At 49.9% G+C, this 20,359-nt stretch overlaps 2 protein-coding genes across 2 annotated transcripts; one reads left to right on the top strand and one right to left on the bottom strand.

The window, feature by feature from the left end:
* Window positions 1-230: 230 nt before the first annotated feature.
* Window positions 231-15,781, bottom strand: AHSA1 (activator of HSP90 ATPase activity 1). The gene is made up of 3 exons (XM_056553192.1): window positions 15,515-15,781; window positions 904-1,094; window positions 231-391 (listed from the first exon to the last, which is right to left on the bottom strand). Exons 1-3 carry the CDS (start codon window positions 15,592-15,594, stop codon window positions 231-233), a joined length of 432 nt encoding a protein of 143 aa, XP_056409167.1. The 5' UTR covers window positions 15,595-15,781.
* A 74-nt stretch (window positions 15,782-15,855) lies between these two features.
* Window positions 15,856-20,271, top strand: VIPAS39 (VPS33B interacting protein, apical-basolateral polarity regulator, spe-39 homolog). Its single transcript, XM_056553191.1, has 7 exons — window positions 15,856-16,123; window positions 17,124-17,226; window positions 17,299-17,435; window positions 19,587-19,679; window positions 19,775-19,867; window positions 19,944-19,977; window positions 20,158-20,271. Exons 1-7 carry the CDS (start codon window positions 16,028-16,030, stop codon window positions 20,262-20,264), a joined length of 663 nt encoding a protein of 220 aa, XP_056409166.1. The 5' UTR covers window positions 15,856-16,027; the 3' UTR covers window positions 20,265-20,271.
* Window positions 20,272-20,359: the final 88 nt, after the last annotated feature.

Raw genomic sequence — 20,359 nt, 5'->3', positions numbered from 1 at the left:
ATCCTCCCCAGCTCCATCAGTCACCCCCGCTCCACTATTTCAAGGGCGTCATTATACACCTACATGTGACACTCTGGACTGTGATGTCACTGCCAGCGCTATATAAAACCTGTTCACCCTGGTATCAGATCACTGCGGGCGCCCACTCTGCATCCTTCAGCCGGAGCTCAGTCTAGTGGTGACAGCTGGACCCTACAGGAGATCATTGCAACAGCTGGAGGCGCCCTGGACTACCACTCTACACAGTGTTGGCTGCCGCCCCATAGACCCTTTATAACAGCAATGACAGAAAATGGCGCGGTGCTCACCTCAACCTCACTGGGGTCATTCTCGTCTGAGAGGTTCGGGATCTCCACATGACCTTTGTACTTCACCCCCGATGTGGAATGTCCTGAAAGAAAAAAAAAAAAAAAAAAAAAGTGTAACGACAAATCGAGGAGCCCGGCAATCATGTGACACACACACACACACACACACACACACACAGCGCCCAGCAATCATGTGACACACACACACACAGAGCGCCCGGCAATCATGTGACACACACACACACAGAGCGCCCGGCAATCATGTGACACACACACACACACACACACAGAGCGCCCGGCAATCATGTGACACACACACAGAGCGCCCGGTAATCATGTGACACACACACAGAGCGCCCGGTAATCATGCGACACACACACACACACAGAGCACCCGGCAGTCATGTGACACACACACACGGCAGTCATGTGACACACACCCAGAGCACCCGGCAGTCATGTGACACACAGTCATCTAAGGAGAAGTCTCCCATTGGTTGGGGACCCCTGACAGGGAGATCCTTTATAGTCACATGTGCAGAGGTGGGCACCCTGGGTGGTCTTCTAGCAGTCGGGCTCCGCGCCCCCCACTCACCCGTCCAGTTCAGCTTCACGTCCCACTCATAGAAGAAGATGAGTTTGCCCTTGCGGTTGTTGATTGACGCCTCCCCATCCAGCTTGCTGACCTCCGTCACCTCGCAGCGCCCCTCCTCCCCCTGCACACTGACCGCCATGAACAGCTCCTTCAGCTTATCCGTGGACCAGGCCGTGGCGTCTCGTTCTGTCCTGTGGGTAGAAGGCAGGAGACGTCAGCATGGGGGGCACTTACTTACACAAGACCTCAGGGACACATAAAGACACACATTGAGCCCAGTCACAGCAGTGAAGATAGGGGGCGCTCCACCATGTGACCCTCAATAGCAGGGCTTCTCAACCGGTGGTACACGTACCCCTAGGGGTATGCCACCAATGTGCTGACATACCGGCCATGCATTGGTCAGTATTTGTCAGTGTATAGCTGAAAATGGCCGCGGCAGCTCTGTGCAGTAGTGCGGCTGGAGCTACTGTAAATGAGCTGCGTGGTTGCCAGGGAGACGTGTGACCTCCCCTGACGTTGAGCAGAGGTGCCGCACAGCGCAGGAGGACGTCGGACATCAATACGTCCCCGTCGAATGGGACGCGCTGCACAAACAAACAGGCAACACTGGACCGCAGGAGGCCGGGGAAGGTAAAAAATAAAAAATGTGTCTGGGACGGAGGGAGGGAGGGTGTTTGTATGAAAAAAAATTATATATATTAGCCCATGGGGATCGGGGGGGGGGGATATAAAACAAAGGGGGATAAAGATTGAGGAGGAGGAGGAATAAAAACAAAGATTGAGGAGGAGGAATAATAACACAAGGGGATAAAGATGGAGGAGGAATAATAACACAAGGAGATAAAGATGGAGGAGGAGGAATAATAACACAAAGAGATAAAGATGGAGGAGGAGGAATAATAACACAAGGGGATAAAGATGGAGGAGGAGGAATAATAACACAAGGGGATAAAGATGGAGGAGGAATAATAACACAAGGGGATAAAGATGGAGGAGGAGGAATAACACAAGGGGATAAAGATGGAGGAGGAGGAATAACACAAGGGGATAAAGATGGAGGAGGAGGAATAACACAAGGGGATAAAGATGGAGGAGGAGGAGGAATAATAACACAAGGGGATAAAGATGGAGGAGGAATAATAACACAAGGGGATAAAGATGGAGGAGGAATAATAATAACACAAGGGGATAAAGATGGAGGAGGAGGAATAACACAGGGGGATAAAGATGGAGGAGGAGGAATAATAATAACACAAGGGGATAAAGATGGAGGAGGAGGAGGAATAATAACAAGGGGATAAAGATGGAGGAGGAGGAATAATAATAACGGGATAAAGATGGAGGAGGAGGAATAATAATAACACAAGGGGATAAAGATGGAGGAGGAGGAATAATAATAACACAAGGGGATAAAGATGGAGGAGGAGGAATAACACAGGGGGATAAAGATGGAGGAGGAGGAATAATAACACAAGGAGATAAAGATGGAGGAGGAATAATAACACAAGGAGATAAAGATGGAGGAGGAATAATAACACAAGGAGATAAAGATGGAGGAGGAGGAATAACAGAAGGGATAAAGATGGAGGAGGAGGAATAATAACAAAGATTGAGGAGGAGGAATAATAACACAAGGGGATAAAGATGGAGGAGGAGGAGGAATAATAACACAAGGGGATAAAGATGGAGGAGGAGGAGGAATAATAACAAGGGGATAAAGATGGAGGAGGAGGAATAATAATAACACAAGGGGATAAAGATGGAGGAGGAGGAATAATAACACAAGGGGATAAAGATGGAGGAGGAATAATAACACAAGGAGATAAAGATGGAGGAGGAGGAATAACAGAAGGGATAAAGATGGAGGAGGAGGAATAATAACACAAGGGGATAAAGATGGAGGAGGAGGAATAATAACACAAGGGGATAAAGATGGAGGAGGAGGAATAATAACACAAGGGGATAAAGATGGAGGAGGAGGAATAATAACACAAGGGGATAAAGATGGAGGAGGAATAATAACACAAGGAGATAAAGATGGAGGAGGAGGAAGAATAATAACACAAGGGGATAAAGATGGAGGAGGGAATAACAACACAAGGGGATAAAGATGGAGGAGGAGGAATAATAACACAAGGGGATAAAGATGGAGGAGGGAATAATAACACAAGGGGATAAAGATGGAGGAGGAGGAATAATAACACAAGGGGATAAAGATGGAGGAGGGGGAATAATAACAAGGGGATAAAGATGGAGGAGGAGGAATAATAACACAAGGGGATAAAGATGGAGGAGGAGGAATAATAATAACACAAGGGGATAAAGATGGAGGAGGAGGAATAATAATAACACAAGGGGATAAAGATGGAGGAGGAGGAATAATAATAACACAAGGGAATAAAGATGGAGGAGGAATAATAACACAAGGAGATAAAGATGGAGGAGGAGGAATAACAGAAGGGATAAAGATGGAGGAGGAGGAATAATAAAGATTGAGGAGGAGGAATAATAACACAAGGGGATAAAGATGGAGGAGGAGGAGGAATAATAACACAAGGGGATAAAGATGGAGGAGGAATAATAACACAAGGGGATAAAGATGGAGGAGGAGGAGGAATAATAACACAAGGGGATAAAGATGGAGGAGGAGGAATAATAACACAAGGGGATAAAGGAGGAGGAGGAATAATAATAACACAAGGGGATAAAGATGGAGGAGGAGGAATAATAATAACAACAAGGGGATAAAGATGGAGGAGGGAATAACAACACAAGGGGATAAAGATGGAGGAGGGAATAATAACACAAGGGGATAAAGATGGAGGAGGAGGAATAATAACACAAGGGGATAAAGATGGAGGAGGAGGAATAATAACACAAGGGGATAAAGATGGAGGAGGAGGAATAACACAGGGGGATAAAGATGGAGGAGGAATAATAACACAGGGGGATAAAGATGGAGGAGGGGGAATAATAACACAAGGGGATAAAGATGGAGGAGGAATAATAACACAGGGGGATAAAGATGGAGGAGGAATAATAACACAAGGGGATAAAGATGGAGGAGGAGGAATAATAACACAAGGGGATAAAGATGGAGGAGGAGGAATAATAACACAAAGAGATAAAGATGGAGGAGGAGGAATAATAACACAAGGGGATAAAGATGGAGGAGGAGGAATAATAACACAAGGGGATAAAGATGGAGGAGGAGGAATAACACAGGGGGATAAAGATGGAGGAGGAATAATAACACAAGGGGATAAAGATGGAGGAGGAGGAATAATAACACAAGGGGATAAAGATGGAGGAGGAGGAATAACACAGGGGGATAAAGATGGAGGAGGAATAATAACACAGGGGGATAAAGATGGAGGAGGAGGAATAATAACACAAAGGGATAAAGATGGAGGAGGAATAATAACACAAGGGGATAAAGATGGAGGAGGAATAATAACACAGGGGGATAAAGATGGAGGAGGAATAATAACACAAGGGGATAAAGATGGAGGAGGGGGAATAACACAGGGGGATAAAGATGGAGGAGGAGGAATAATAACACAAGGGGATAAAGATGGAGGAGGGGGAATAATAACACAAGTATCACATTAGTATAAAGGTAAGCACACACCTTTCGTCCGCGGGTACCCCTTATGCAAATTTACGTGTGAGGGGCACCCGCAGACACTCTCATCCTTTGGGGATGTGGTCTATAATATCCTCTCACCCCAGCTGCTGCTCTCCCCTCCGCTTGTTGTCTGTGCACGGGGGATGGTTTGTCTCTTCTGGCCTCTGTAGTCCCCCAGTCACACGCACACGTCTCTGTGGGCGCACACACTTCTTTGGGGGTAGGGGGTTGCACACGTCTCTAAATGGCGCTCAACCGTGGTGAGAAGATCTCCTGCAGTAACCGTGGCGCACACTTTACATACACCTATAATCCTTGGTGCTCCCGGACACTCAGCTGATGGGAGCGTGCACGGCTCTCAAATGATGGGGCTCCCTGGGGGAGTGGATGTAGAGGTCACTGGGATGAATGACCTCACAGCTTGGACTTTCCCACTGATCAGTCACTGGTGGGGGTGAGGGGGTTAATTATAAAACATTCTTACAAACTACAAATCCCAGCATGCCTGGACAGTTAGAGGCTCCCTGGTTGGGAAACTCTGGTGTAAACATTATAAATGTTATAGGAAAAATGGCCGACAACTCAAGGTACACAACACTTCACTAGGGCTGCAACCATTAACCCCTTAGGACTCTGGTTTTCTCATTTGCGCACGTCTTTCCTTCTCGCCTTCTAATAATCAGAACACTCACACCTACAGACCGACCCATATACGTTTTTTTAGTGGGTTTATAATGACTATTTTATTTTTGTTTTTGCTGGAGATTTTGTGGTGAAATAATTTAAGTTATTTGTGGGACAAAATTGAACAAAAACACCCACCATTTTGGGGGCTTCCATATCTACGCAGTGCACTTTTTGGTAAAAACGACCCCTTATCTTTATTCTATAGTCCATACAGTTACGATGATCCCAATATTCATAGGTTTTATTTTATTTTAAAAAAAAATAATAGGAGACATTATTATTGTTCGAGATGAGAGATCTTTTGAAAAATTTGATTCGGACGATTAGCCAAATTTTCTGAAAAAAAATGTGATTTGGGTTGAATTTATTTGTGGCGAATCTATATTAAAAACAGCTATTTCTAGCCTACGTACAGCCTCTATAGGGGTATAGAACACTTTGCTGTGTCCTAAAACGCATATGGAGTGTTCTGGGGTAATGAAATAATACTGTTATTCAGAATAACATGCAGATTACCGGCATCGCTATTAGAATCACTGCCACAGAGCGGCACAATGACAGAGCCTGGAGTTGGCAGCAGCATGAGGAGACACTAGGGCTTGACAATCCCTAAGATTAAAAGGTGAATTTTGAAATTTTAAATTGAAGATTTATGGTAGCTAGTGATACCATAAAACTTTTTAGGCCCAGCAGCATCAGTAAACCATATAGTGTCTGAATGACACAGCCTGGAGGTGGCTGAAGCATGAGGAGACCATATAGTGGCTGAATGACAGTCTGGAGGTGGCTGAAGCATGAGGAGACCATATAGTGGCTGAATGAGAGCCTGGAGGTGGCAGCAGAAGCATCAGGAGTCCTGAAAGTGATCCTAATGCAGTGGAATTTCTGAAACTGGGGACCAGCACCTTAATTATGTGTTGCAGTATCCATGGCAGCACAATAAGCTATAAAAGGAGAAAGTGAGCGCGCCATAGCGTAAAACCGCCAGGGTAAGATCAATGGTAATTTGGAGGAAATCTTACCACAGGCGGTTGTGTGAACACCCCCCCCCCCCCCCCCCCCCCACAATGGTCAGTGTAAGTGAGTGAAAGGCCCGGTCTGCAGCCTCCCCAACCAAACTAGCCATACCAGGTGAGGACTTCCAGGGACCGGTGGATTTCTGCGGTGCTGACCAGGGATGGACACATCAGATCGGTAGAAAGAAATTTATTTTATACACCGCGCTGGCATCAGGCATGACAATTAAGGTAAGGAGGGATCTTATATACAGAGCAGTTTTAACTCTTTCAGAACCTGCATTGCATCTTAATATTTAAAATAGAATTAATGATCAAGCTTTATGAACAACATATATCCATATGTTTATATTAAAAAATAAAATTTCCAATCATATATAGTATATAACCAATTTCATATTAAACGGAATATGTGTGTGGGAGACGCTCATATATATGCGCAAGAAGAACCATTGATTGTTCTATTCATCTACAACAATTATTTATGTTTCTTTTTGTTTCCATAACTGGTATAGACCCAATTATGTCTGGAGGTAAAGATCAAATATATTAGAACAAGTGATATCTTCCTTTATTATACTGAAATTAACATCAATAGAGGTAGAATTGCGCACTAACACGCCCATCAGCTCAAACACCATCCATATGAGCATTAAAAATGGATATTAGGGTGCAGGCACACATTTTCACTGTACGGGTGCCGGGTCCGGCTGGAGGAAGGGAAAACCGTGCGCAGAATCTATAAACGCAGAAAAGGTCTGTGGTAAGCCACTTGATATTGCCAAAGAGAGGAGGCGCTCCGGATGTGCTATAAAACTTAGAGAGTACCTGTCATCATCTAAACTTTCCCTGATCCCCCCTCCCCATCTGTCCCCTTCTCTAACTATGCCTATCCCTGTGTTTATTGAGGTTTAAAACGCAGTGGAAATACCTTTTTTTTTATCCCTCTTCATTAGCTCAGGAACTGACTTTCTGAGGGGTGGAAGGAGGCGGGTCCCGGCAGGTATGATGTCACATGAAGCTTGGCTGGGACTCTGCTTCTGCCAGTCTTCCTGTATGCTGCTCTCCCTCTGCAGCAGTGTTTCCCAACCAGGGTACCTCCAGCTGTTGCAAAACTACAACTCCCAGCATGCCCAGACAGCCAACAACAGTCTGTGCATACAGACTAAGTACAGGTGAGGGATGGCAGCCTCTGTCTCTCTCTCTCTCCTGTGTCTCTCTGCACTAAAAAGTCAATGCTGAGAACCAGGGACTGAGGGAGCAATTACAGAGGCAGTGATTAAGATAAATGTCGGGGGGGGGGGCACAGAGCAGGGAGTACAGTGAGATAATACAATGTATAAGATAACGTGTGGTGAGGGGCAGGGGGAGGTGACTGGCTGTTATATGAGAGGCTTGTAGCACACAGGCTGGGAGAGAGTCCTGAGCTGAGAGGACTGAACTTCCGGTGGAAGGACCAGAGCCCTTCAGCATTAGTCCTAAAAGCTGTATACTTACTATGAAAAGCATAGGATGCTGCTTGCAGACCAGGCATAGAAGAGTGACCCCTAGTGGCCAAAAGTATAAAATGAAAAAACTGGTATAAATATTAATATTTTTTCGATGGCAAAAATTAACAAAATTTATATTTGCACGCTAACCAGGTATGGCTGGGCCCAGCCACGCACAAGATTACTGATAAAACGTAACAATATCGCTAGTACCACCAATGCGTTTCTGCCACCAGTACTGGCGGCATCATCAGGGAGGTACACTATAAATGCATTTGTCAAATTTAATAAGATCACAGTAACTACAAGGACCAGCAAGATAAATTGCCCAGATTTCATATAGATAGATTTGCATAGAAGTGGACAAAGATTGCATGGAACCTATAAGAGAGAAAAAATACACATTCTCCAAAAGTTGCTGTGCCGTAGTGTGTGTGTGTGTATATATATATATTTTGTGGCAGTGTGGAAAGGAAAGGGTGTATTTCCCTTGCCAACTCTGGAGAATGCTCCACCTGTGTCCTGATTAATGAGGTATCAGGAAGGGGAAGTGGGTTTAAAAGGAAAAGTAACAGAATAGTTGGGGTCTCCCTTGGATACAGTATGCTGCTGTTAGAGGGGGAGACACTTGGACCCTGTTGAGGAAGCACGCAGCTGGAATCTGTGAGTGGTCCAAGAAGTGGTGTGAACTGTGAGTAACAGGAGTTAATAGTCAGGGCATGCTGATATGTGTAGTCAGTGACCAGACGCTCTAGGACTTTATTTTGTTCCTGTTTATGTTTTGTTTTACCTGCAACCTGTGGAAATAAAGCTGAGAGGTGCCCGATTTGTATGCGGAACTGTGGTCTGTGGTGTTATTGTGAGGAACGTGTCCCGTGGCAAGTGACCAGAACGATCCCAGAGCTAATCCCCAAGACGGTTCGTCACAATATAAATAAATATACCGTATTTATCGGGGTATACCACGCACCGGCCTATAACACGCACCCTCATTTTACCAAGGATATTTGGGTAAAAAAAGTTTACCCAAATATCCATGGTAAAATGAGGGTGCGCGTGTGTATACCCCGATATACCCCCAGGAAAGGCAGGGGGAGAGAGGCTGTCGCTGCCCGCTTCTCTCCCCCTGCCTTTCCTGGGGTCTAGAGCCCTGCTGCCGGCCCTTCTCTCACCCTGGCTATCGGCACCGCTGCCTGTTCTCTCCCCCTGACTATCAGTACCGGCGCCCCATTGCCGGCGCTGATAGCAAGGAGGAGAGAAGGGGCAGCGGCACCCATTGCCGGCGCCGCTGCCCTCCCCCCCCCCCCATCCCCGGTGGCATAATTACCTGTTGCCGGGTCCGCGCTGCTTCAGGCCTCCGGCGCGCGTCCCCTGCGTCGTTGCTATGCACTGCGAGACGGAGTGACGTCACTCGTCATTGCGCCGCGCCGTGCAGCGCAGCGCATAGCAACGACGAAGGGGACGCACGCCGGAGGCCTGAAGCAGCGCGGACCCGACCCCGGCAACAGGTAATTATGCCACCGGGGATGGGGGGAGGCAACGGGGCAGCGGCGCCGGCAATGGGTGCCGCTGCCCCTTCTCTCCCCCTGGCTGTCGGCACCGGCAATGGGGCGCCGGTACCGATAGTCAGGGGGACAGAACGGGCAGCGGCGCCGATAGCCAGGGTGAGAGAAGGGGCGGCAGCAGGGCTCTAGACCCCAGGGAAGGCAGGGGGAGAGAAGCGGGCAGCGACGGCCTCTCTCCCCCTGCCTTTCCTGGGGGTGTATCGGCGTATAACACGCACATAGACTTTAGGCTAAAAATGTTAGCCTAAAAAGTGCGTGTTATACGCCGATAAATACGGTATATACATATACACACACACACACAGTACAGACCAATAGTTTGTCCACCTTCTCATTCAGAGTTTTCGTTATTTCCCTGACTATGAATATTGTAGATTTGCACTGAAGGCATCAAAACTCTGAATGATCACATGTGGAATTATATACAGAACAAGACGTGTGAAACAACTGATAATCTGTCATGTTCTAGGTGTAGGGGCGCCTCCTGTTGTAAACCTTGGTAAGAGGTCCAATATAGATATATCCAAAAAGAAGCAGTGGCCCTCCCGTAATTAGTGCAAAGTGATGTCTTATTTCACGCCGTGAGCGAACTGTGGAGTGAAATATTATTAATATATATTTATATGTTATATTTTTTATTCAGGCTGATATGGACATGTATTGTATGATGTAGAAGTCCTATAGGGAGAAAAATGTATATATGTCCCAAGGCTAAGGTTCAGCAGCGACAAAGAGTCCACCTAAAAAGAAAAAACAAAGTCCTGTTCACAATGATGCCCTGTGAAAAGAAAGCTACCTATAGATCTGTACGGTGACCGGTCTATGTTACCCGCGGTTTTGGAGATTCACAGGAAAAAAATAATAATTGCGAGACAACCTGCAGGGAGCCAGAGGTTGCCGGCTCACTCCCGGGTTCCAGCAAGGAAGTGGCGTCTGACGTCACATCCGCGGGTTAAAGCGTGCTTAGCCCCGCCCCCTCGTTAGACGTAATCACGAGGGCGTGAGCAGTGATATATGCATAGGCCAGGGCAAGATTATACCGCAGTATAGAGCGCGATCAATACAAAATAATGAACTGACAGGTAAGTATTCTGCTCGGAGGGTGCAGACAATCTGTGCTACGGAGTGATGCTCAGTACGGAGTACTACGCGCTACGATACCGATACTAATACGTGTCATAGTGTAGGGATAAAGGGCCATCTTGGAACGAGCTCTCACTGCCAACCACAAACGATAATGATGAGGATCCATGAATGATCAGAGAATATTAAAGTAAACCAATAAATCAGAAGGCGGCGCAGCGCTGGGGACCACATGTAACGCTACATCTTAGGGAGGAGGTCAGAAAACCGGATGTCAAAAATGAGCCGACTGGAGTAAAACGGTGACTCCAGTCAGTTCATTAAAGTCAATGGATTTCAGCGCCGGTCCAACTGGGGCTACAGGAGCGCACGGTTTCCCCCTCCTCCAACCGGATCCGGCACCCGTACAGTGAAAACGTGGTGTGCATGCACCTTACCGATATTATAAAAAACACGAGGAAAGAGGAACCCAGGAAAAAAATCAAACAAAAGCGATAATAAAAGGCTCATGTTAAAATGATACAGAAAGCTGTAGTCTATATTCAGCGTTTTCCATGCGGTTTTTTCTCATTTAGACTACAGCGTTCTATATAATTTTAACATGAGCCGTTATTATCGTTTTTGTTTGATTTTCTCTTTTTCCTTTTCCTGGGTTTCTCATAATAATCCGTAATATCCGTTTTTAATGCTCATATGGATGGTGTGTGAGCTGATGGGCGTGTTAGTGCGCAATTCTACCTCTATTTCAGTATAATAAAGGAAGATATCACATGTTCTAATATATTTGATCTTTACCTCCAGACATAATTGGGTCTATACCAGTTATGGAAACAAAGAAAAACATAAAATAATTGTTGTAGATGAATAGAACAATCAATGGTTCTTCTTGCGCATATATATGAGCGTCTCCCACACACATATCCCGTTTAATATGAAATTGGTTATATATGTTATTTTATTATTTTATTTTTTGCCATATTGTTATAATTTATATACTATATATGATTGGAAATTTTATTTTTCAATATATACACTAGGGATTGACCGATTATTGGTTTGGCCGATATTCCCGATTTTGGACATTATCTGTATCAGCAATTACCTAGCCGATATGCCGGTAATGCCCCGCCTCCCCGAGCCAGAGACCACCACAGCCGCCCCATTGCCTCCCCCATCCCCGGTTTTATAATTACCTGTTCCCAGGTCCACGCTACTTCTGGCTCCTGCGACGTCCTGCGCAGCGCAATGATGAGTGCTGTCCTCAACGCAACGTCACCGTCAGTGCGCACAGAGACAGCTCAGGACGCCGCCGGAACAAGAAGTAGCATGGACCCCGGGCCACCGTAATATAAAACTGGGGATGGGGGAGGCAATGGGGCAGCAGCGGTGGTGGTTGGACTAGGGAGGACCCCAGGACAGGCGGGGGAGAGAAGCGGGCAGCGGCGGCGGTCTCTGGCTCCGCAAAAGCCGCTGCAGTTCATAGATTTAAAATCCCTCCTTACCTTGATTGTCATGCCTGATGAAACCACACAAGCGCCGTGTAACGCGTTGCATTGTTTACCCATCTGATGTGTCCATCCCTGGTCAGCGCCGCTGAAACCCACCGCTCCCTGGAAGTCCTCACCTAGCACAATGACAGAGCCTGGAGGTGGTAGCATCAGCATGAGGAGACCATAGAGCAGCACAATGAGAGAGCCTGGAGGTATCGTCAGCATGAGGAGACCATAGAGCAGCACAAAGAGAGCCTGAAGGTGGTAGCATCAGTATGAGGAGACCATAGAGCAGCACAATGAGAGAGCCTGAAGGTGGTAGCATCAGTATGAGGAGACCATAGAGCGGCACAATGAGAGAGCCTGAAGGTATCAGCATGAGGAGACCATAGAGCAGCACAATGAGAGAGCCTGAAGGTATCAGCATGAGGAGACCATAGAGCAGCACAATGAGAGAGCCTGAAGGTATCAGCATGAGGAGACCATAGAGCAGCACAATGAGAGAGCCTGGAGGTATCAGCATGAGGAGACCATAGAGCAGCACGAGGAGACCATAGAGCAGCACAATGAGAGAGCCTGAAGGTATCAGCATGAGGAGACCATAGAGCAGCACAAAGAGAGCCTGAAGGTGGTAGCATCAGTATGAGGAGACCATAGAGCAGCACAATGAGAGAGCCTGAAGGTGGTAGCATCAGTGTGAGGAGACCATAGAGCGGCACAATGAGAGAGCCTGAAGGTATCAGCATGAGGAGACCATAGAGCAGCACAATGAGAGAGCCTGAAGGTATCAGCATGAGGAGACCATAGAGCAGCACAATGAGAGAGCCTGGAGGTATCAGCATGAGGAGACCATAGAGCAGCACAATGAGAGAGCCTGGAGGTATCAGCATGAGGAGACCATATGGTGGCACAATTAGAGAGCCTGGAGGTAGCAGCAGCAGCATGAGGGTTCAGTCTGAGGAGCCCACCAACTGTTGACTGGGGTGTCTAATGCCACTTGGGATGAAGTGGATGACAGAGTGAACCGATCATTCACGGCTGCTGGGTTGCTGGTCGAGATCCAACTGCTAGCTGACACCGGGAGCTCAGACCTCTCGCTTTGACTCCTGCTGCCACATGCCCCTACTCTGCTTCGACGTCTACCTGATGAGTTTAGGCCTCTGCCACTCCTCTGTCTGACATACTTAGTGCGTATATGAGGGAAGTACAATACGCTTCACTACGCTTAAAACAGTATTTGTCTAGAACAGCAGCAGGTGTGTACTATTGATTGTCCTTTCACAGTATATAGACCCTTGACAGATTAACGGGTACAAAATGGTACACAATTTAGATATAGGTATGTGGTAAGCACTTACGAGGGCAGAAAAATTCGCTACAGTACAAAAAAAATTATAAATATGTTTGCCCACAACACCAGCATTACACAACAATGCCGCAGCTCACAGTCACTGTGTACTAAACCCAAAATTGCAAAAGACTCAAATACTATTAGGAATGGACTGCTGGGTATTTTACCGTCTACAGACTATTAGGAATGGACTGCTGGGTATTTTACCGTCTACAGACTAGTATAACCAGCAGACCAGTTGTGGAACAAAGACACTAATTTGCCCGAAGAAAATAAAAATAAAATATTTCTCCCTCCTGTGAAAACCTTTCTGCAGCTGAGGCAACACACAGCTCTCCGCCCCTCTCTGTAATACAATGCTGTTCAGTGATTGAGGGGTTAATCAAGAATTAATGTGAAACGTTCGGTCGGCTCATTTTTGCGCCGTATGCGCTTTTACAACCGGACCTAAAACTGTGGTCAACCACGGTTTTAGGTCCGGTTGTAAAAGCGCATACGGCGCAAAAATGAGCCGACCGGACCGAACGTTTCACTCCGGCCGGCCCATTGAAATGAATGACATACGGGAGCGCGAGGTTTTAGCTCCCCCCTGCCGTATGCGCTCCCGTATGGGAGAAAACGTAGTGTGAACGCAGCCTTACTGTGATCACTGAAGATATTATCCATTAATCATTCATTAGTGCTTGTAACTTATGGACGACCTCGTTTATAACTGATTCATATTAATCAGTTTCATTACATTGATTGGATGTTCATCTAACGCAGTTGGACAATAATCTAAGTGTATAAGGACGGACATTGGTGAATTGGCGCACGACTGTAATATGGAATGAGAACCACGATATAATCAATGAATTCCAAGTGGAGGAAACTGTGGCGTATTGGACTTTGTGAATGCGGCTTCAACGCCAATGTGTGAACTGTTGGCGCTATTTTTATGAAATTTCTGATATTTTTTGCGCACAATTTTTTTATCTATTTTTTGATAATAAAAGTTACATTTTAGAGGTTCCCGATTGGTCAGTATTTTTGTATTTGTCACTGAGAGACCTAATGTTTCTATGGAGTGGAAATCAGTTGAATATATATATATATATTGGGGGACATGTATCAAAGATTTTACCCCTGTTTTGTGTGTATTTTTGGCGCAAAATTTTGCGCAAGCCCTTTTTTTGCGCATTTTTTTCCCCCCACATTTTGGTAGAGCATGTCCTCCAGATGTGGTGATATGGGGCACCTTGGAGCTGCATATATAGTACACATGGATTTATTAACTGCGTACTTTTTTTTTTTTTACACCAAAAATTTTGCCGCAAGAGCTGTTTTTTTTGCGCAAATATAAACCATCTTGGACTTAACGTAGCGAGATGCTCTAAATCATTGATTCTATTTTCCAAAGAGTGGATTTAGGAGATGACTATATTTACCCCCAATTTATGAAGCTCATTGCACTTGATTGATAAATTTATCTCTTCTGCACATAATTTAGAATTTGGGAAAAGGGGTAAAATGCTTCTACCATACACAAATAATGATACCCCATAGTGTATATACTCCCCAGTCTAATATATATATATATAGTATATACTCCCCAGTCTAATATATATATAGTATATACTCCCCAGTCTAATATATATATAGTATATACTCCCCAATCTAATATATATATATATATATATATATATATATATATATATATATATAGTATATACTCCCCAGTCTAATATATATATAGTATATACTCCCCAGTCTAATATATATATATATATATAGTATATACTCCCCAGTCTAATATATATAGTATATACTCCCCAGTCTAATATATATAGTATATACTCCCCAGTCTAATATATATAGTATATACTCCCCAGTCTAATATATATAGTATATACTCCCCAGTCTTATATATATAGTATATACTCCCCAGTCTAATATATATAGTATATACTCCCCAGTCTTATATATATAGTATATACTCCCCAGTCTAATATATATATATAGTATATACTCCCCAGTCTTATATATATAGTATATACTCCCCAGTCTTATATATATAGTATATACTCCCCAGTCTAATATATATATAGTATATACTCCCCAGTCTAATATATATAGTATATACTCCCCAGTCTAATATATATAGTATATACTCCCCAGTCTAATATATATAGTATATACTCCCCAGTCTAATATATATAGTATATACTCCCCAGTCTAATATATATATAGTATATACTCCCCAGTCTTATATATATAGTATATACTCCCCAGTCTAATATATATATAGTATATACTCACCAGTGCCAGTTGTTCACGTTGGTGGCGTCCGCCCTCTGCTCCACTATCCAGCGCGGATCCCCCTCTCCCCACTTGGCCATCCCGCCGCCTCTGCTGGGTGATATTCTATGTGCGGCTGCGGGATGTTCTCCGGTCTCGGCGGCTGCTCTGATATTCGGCCCCGGTCTATCCTCTCTCTCTCGGTCTTTCCTCCGCGCTCCGCCCCGTCTCTTATATTTAGTGTGGAAGTTACTAGAATAGCCTGGAAGCCGGTTTTCTGGCCCTGCCTTCTACGTCATCACGCTCTCTACGCCGTCGCGGCCATGATACTGGAGACCATGTGCGAGGGGTTTGTTACCTAGACTACGGCGGCCACGTGTTTTGTGACTGGTTTGAGAAGCAGGAAGTGTTTGCGGGGGCTGCTGGGAGCTGTAGTTCGTAATATGACTGTGTGTGAAGTACGTCTCCCAGCTGTGCCCGCATCCTCCTGACGGGTGAGAGGCGCCACGGTGCCCGGTTCTCTCCACAGAGCAGATGTCTCGGCTGAAGGCGGATGAGGAGGATTATTGGCATGGCTCCAAGTGTAAGGCCTTCACCTTCGAGGATGAGGACGAGGACGGATTATCCCAGGTAGGTGATCAGCACTACAGTCAGCGGCGCTCCGAGCGAACTCCCCCGCCGGTCCGCGGCGCTCCGAGCAACTCCCCCGCCGGTCCGCGGCGCCCGCGCAACTCCCCCGCCGGTCCGCGGGCGCTCCCGCGCAACTCCCCCGCCGGTCCGCGGCGCCCGCGCAACTCCCCCGCCGGTCCGCGGCGCCCGAGCAACTCCCCCGCCGTCCGCGGCGCTCCGAGCAACTCCCCCGTCCGGTCCGCGGCGCCCGAGCAACTCCCCCGCCGGTCCGCGGCGCCCTCGAGCAACTCCCCCGCCGGTCCGCGGCGCTCCCGAGCAACTCCCCCGCCGGTCCGCGGCGCCACGAGCAACTCCCCCGCCGGTCCGCGAGCGCCCGAGCAGCAACTCCCCCGCCGGTCCGCGGCGCCCGAGCAACTCCCCCGCCGGTCCGCGAGCGCTCCGAGCAACTCCCCCGACGGTCCGCAGGCGCCCGAGCAACTCCCCCGCCGGTCCGCGGCGTCCCCGAGCAACTCCCCCGCCGGTCCGCGGCGCTCCGAGCAACTCCCCGCCGGTCCGCGGGCGCCCCGAGCAACTCCCCCGCCGGTCCGCGGCGCCCGAGCAACTCCCCCGCCGGTCCGCCTGGCTCCCCTCATCCCCCCCCCGGCGGCGGTGGCTCGGCTCCCTTTATCCCCCCCCGGCAGGCGGTGGCTCGGCTCCCTTTATCCCCCCCGGCGGCGGTGGCTCGGCTCCCTTTATCCCAAGCCCCCCCCCCCCGGCGGCGGTGGCTCGGCTCCCTTTATCCCAAGGCCCCCCCCCCCTCCCCGGCGGCGGTGGCTCGGCTCCCTTTATCCCCCCCCCCCCCCCGGCGGCGGTGGCTCGGCTCCCTTTATCCCAACCCCCCCCCCCGGCGGCGGGTGGCTCGGCTCCCTTTATCCAAGCCCCCCCCCCCGGCGACGGTGGCTCGGCTCCCTTCGTCCCCCCCCCGGCGGCTCAATGTTGTGCCCCCTCTCCTGTCTTGCAGCTGAAGGAGTCTAAGCGCGCAGTGAACAGTATAAAGGCCTTTGTGGACGAGGAGGATGAGGAGGAGTGGGAGAAGTTCACCTGGAGTGGAGAACCTGTTGGAAGTGAGTAATGTCACCGCCATATATCGGCAATGCTCACTGCTGGCTGATCACGTGACCTTCTGTGTCTCTCAGGTATATCTGGTCCATCCAGGAGACGGCCAACTCCCGGGGCCCTGGGGCCAGGAGTCTTGCTGCAGACAAGTCGCGGCCGGCGGACATCTCGTCCTACTCCTTCCCCCGACCTGGTGGCTTTAGCAGCTTATTCAGAGGTGAGTGGACGTCCTGTCATGGGGGGGTTAGGTCCTGCCGTACAGTGGGGGAAGGATTCTTACTGCTGCGTTTGTTCCTGCCATACAGTCCAGGGTGGGGGATCCTGCCATGTATGGTGGTGGTGGTGGGGGGGGGGGGTTCTGCCATGTACGGTGGTGGGGGGGGATCCTGCCATGTACGGTGTTGGGGTAATACTGTCATGTATGGTGTTTGGGGGGATTCTGTCATGTATGGTGGGGGGGGGGGGAATCCTGCCATGTATGGTGTTGGGGGGGGATTCTGCCATGTATGGTGTTGGGGGGGGGGGGGGGATTCTGCCATGTATGGTGTTGGGGGGGGGGGGGATTCTGCCATGTATGGTGTTGGGGGGGGGGGGGATTCTGCCATGTATGGTGTTGGGGGGGGGATCCTGCCATGTACCGTGTTGGGGTGATACTGTCATGTACGGTGTTGGGGGGATTCTGTCATGTATGGTGGGGGGGGGGGGGAATCCTGCATGTATGGTGTTGGGGGGGGGATTCTGTCATGTATGGTGTTGGGGGGGGGGGGGGGATTCTGCCATGTATGGTGTTGGGGGGGGGGGGGATTCTGCCATGTATGGTGTTGGGGGGGGGGGGGGGATTCTGCCATGTATGGTGTTGGGGGGGGGGGGATTCTGCCATGTATGGTGTTGGGGGGGGGGGATTCTGCCATGTATGGTGTTGGGGGGGGGGATTCTGCCATGTATGGTGTTGGGGGGGGGGGATTCTGCCATGTATGGTGTTGGGGGGGGGGGATTCTGCCATGTATGGTGTTGGGGGGGGGGGGGGATTCTGCCATGTATGGTGGTTGGGGGGGGGGGGGGATTCTGCCATGTATGGTGTTGGGGGAGGGGGGGGGGGGATTCTGCCATGTATGGTGTTGGGGGGGGGGGGGGATTCTGCCATGTATGGTGTTGGGGGGGGATTCTGCCATGTATGGTGTTGGGGGGGGGGATTCTGCCATGTATGGTGTTGGGGGGGGGGGGTATTCTGCCATGTATGGTGTTGGGGGGGGGGGGGGGGTATTCTGCCATGTATGGTGTTGGGGGGGGGGGGGTATTCTGCCATGTATGGTGTTGGGGGGGGGGGGGGGGGATTCTGCCATGTATGGTGTTGGGGGGGGGGAGTTGTTCCTGCTGTACGATCGGGGGGGGCTTTCTCTGACCCCCGGCTCTTCTCTCCGCAGGACGCTCCAGGCCGGACAGCCTCCAGTCTCCTCTCGGACGGTATGTGGACGCTCAGGTGGTGGTTACGGGACGAACGACTCTTCTGGAATCTTCTGACCTTTTATCTTCTCAGCTTTTCTAGATACAAACATTAAATATGTGGCTCCAGAACTGCGCAAACCCAAGTCCTGAGTACCAGGTAGTGAGCGGGTGGGGGTCGCGGTGTCCCTGGTGTGGGAGGAGGGGGGGTCGCGGTGTCCTGGTGTGGGAGGAGGGGGGGTCGCGGTGTCCTGGTGTGGGAGGAGGGGGGGTCGCGGTGTCCTGGTGTGGGAGGAGGGGGTGGTCGCGGTGTCCTGGTGTGGGAGGAGGGGGGGTCGCGGTGTCCTGGTGTGGGAGGAGGGGGGGGTCGCGGTGTCCTGGTGTGGGAGGAAGGGGGGGTCGCGGTGTCCTGGTGTGGGAGGAGGGGGGGTCGCGGTGTCCTGGTGTGGGAGGAGGGGGGGTCGCGGTGTCCTGGTGTGGGAGGAGGGGGGGGTCGCGGTGTCCTGGTGTGGGAGGAGGGGGGGTCGCGGTGTCCTGGTGTGGGAGGAGGGGGGGTCGCGGTGTCCTGGTGTGGGAGGAGGGGGGGTCGCGGTGTCCTGGTGTGGTGAGGAGGGGGGGGGGTCGCGGTGTCCTGGTGTGGGAGGAGGGGGGGGTCGCGGTGTCCTGGTGTGGGAGGAGGGGGGGTCGCGGTGTCCTGGTGTGGGAGGAGGGGGGGTCGCGGTGTCCTGGTGTGGGAGGAGGGGGGGGTCGCGGTGTCCTGGTGTGGGAGGAGGGGGGGGGTCGCGGTGTCCTGGTGTGGGAGGAGGGGGGGTCGCGGTGTCCTGGTGTGGGAGGAGGGGGGGTCGCGGTGTCCTGGTGTGGGAGGAGGGGGGGTCGCGGTGTCCTGGTGTGGGAGGAGGGGGGGTCGCTGTGTCCTGGGTGATAGACGTTGCTCACATCTCGTTCTGCGCTTTTATTGCAGGATTACAGCGGAGACTGGAGCATCGAGGAGTCAGTGCGGAGGATGCAGAGAGGCAAGGTAGAGTCGGGGAGGGGCATATGGTGGGGGTCCGGCTGCCCGCTGTGCATCACCCCCTGCAGGGTGGTGTGTAACCCTGATCTGTGTCCCCACAGATGTGCTCCATGGAGAGGTTCCGCTCACTGAAGGACAAACTGCAGCTCCTGGATGAGGCCGTACGACTCCATGACGGCAACGTGATCACGGCGGTACGAAATTCACTTGACAGAACCCTCCCCTCACCCCCCACAGGACCCCGCACTAACCCCTCTTCTCCCATCACAGGTGCTGATCTTCCTGAAGAGGACACTACGTTCTGGTGAGCGCCCCTAGTACCTATATAGAAGGGCCGAGCACATGGTCACCTCCCTGGGATGTCTTCCCTGTGCCCTTCCTTACTGCTGTATACTGTTTGTCATCTACCCTGTGATGGCCCGCTGCCCCCAGAGGTGGTGCCGGCCCGCTGTCCGCCATCAGCTGTCGTCTTCTCACCCCTCAGACATCCTCTTCCGGGAGCTGAAGACCAGACAAGTCGCCTTGAGACATTTCATCCATTTTCTGAAGGAGACGTCTGAGCAGCAGCAACTGATGGAGCTTCTCAGGTGAGAGGAGGTGCAGTAAAGTGGGGGCCGGGTGGGGATGTCTACTGGTGGAGTAGTAGTGCTGGGGGCCCCGGTGAGAGAGAGTGGTCCTCATGGGTG

Source organism: Hyla sarda, unplaced genomic scaffold, assembly GCF_029499605.1.
Source record: "Hyla sarda isolate aHylSar1 unplaced genomic scaffold, aHylSar1.hap1 scaffold_2567, whole genome shotgun sequence".
NCBI classification, from domain to species: domain Eukaryota; kingdom Metazoa; phylum Chordata; class Amphibia; order Anura; family Hylidae; genus Hyla; species Hyla sarda.
The sequence above is the reverse complement of the archived record's forward strand: the minus strand, read 5'-3'. Positions and strand labels throughout refer to the sequence as shown.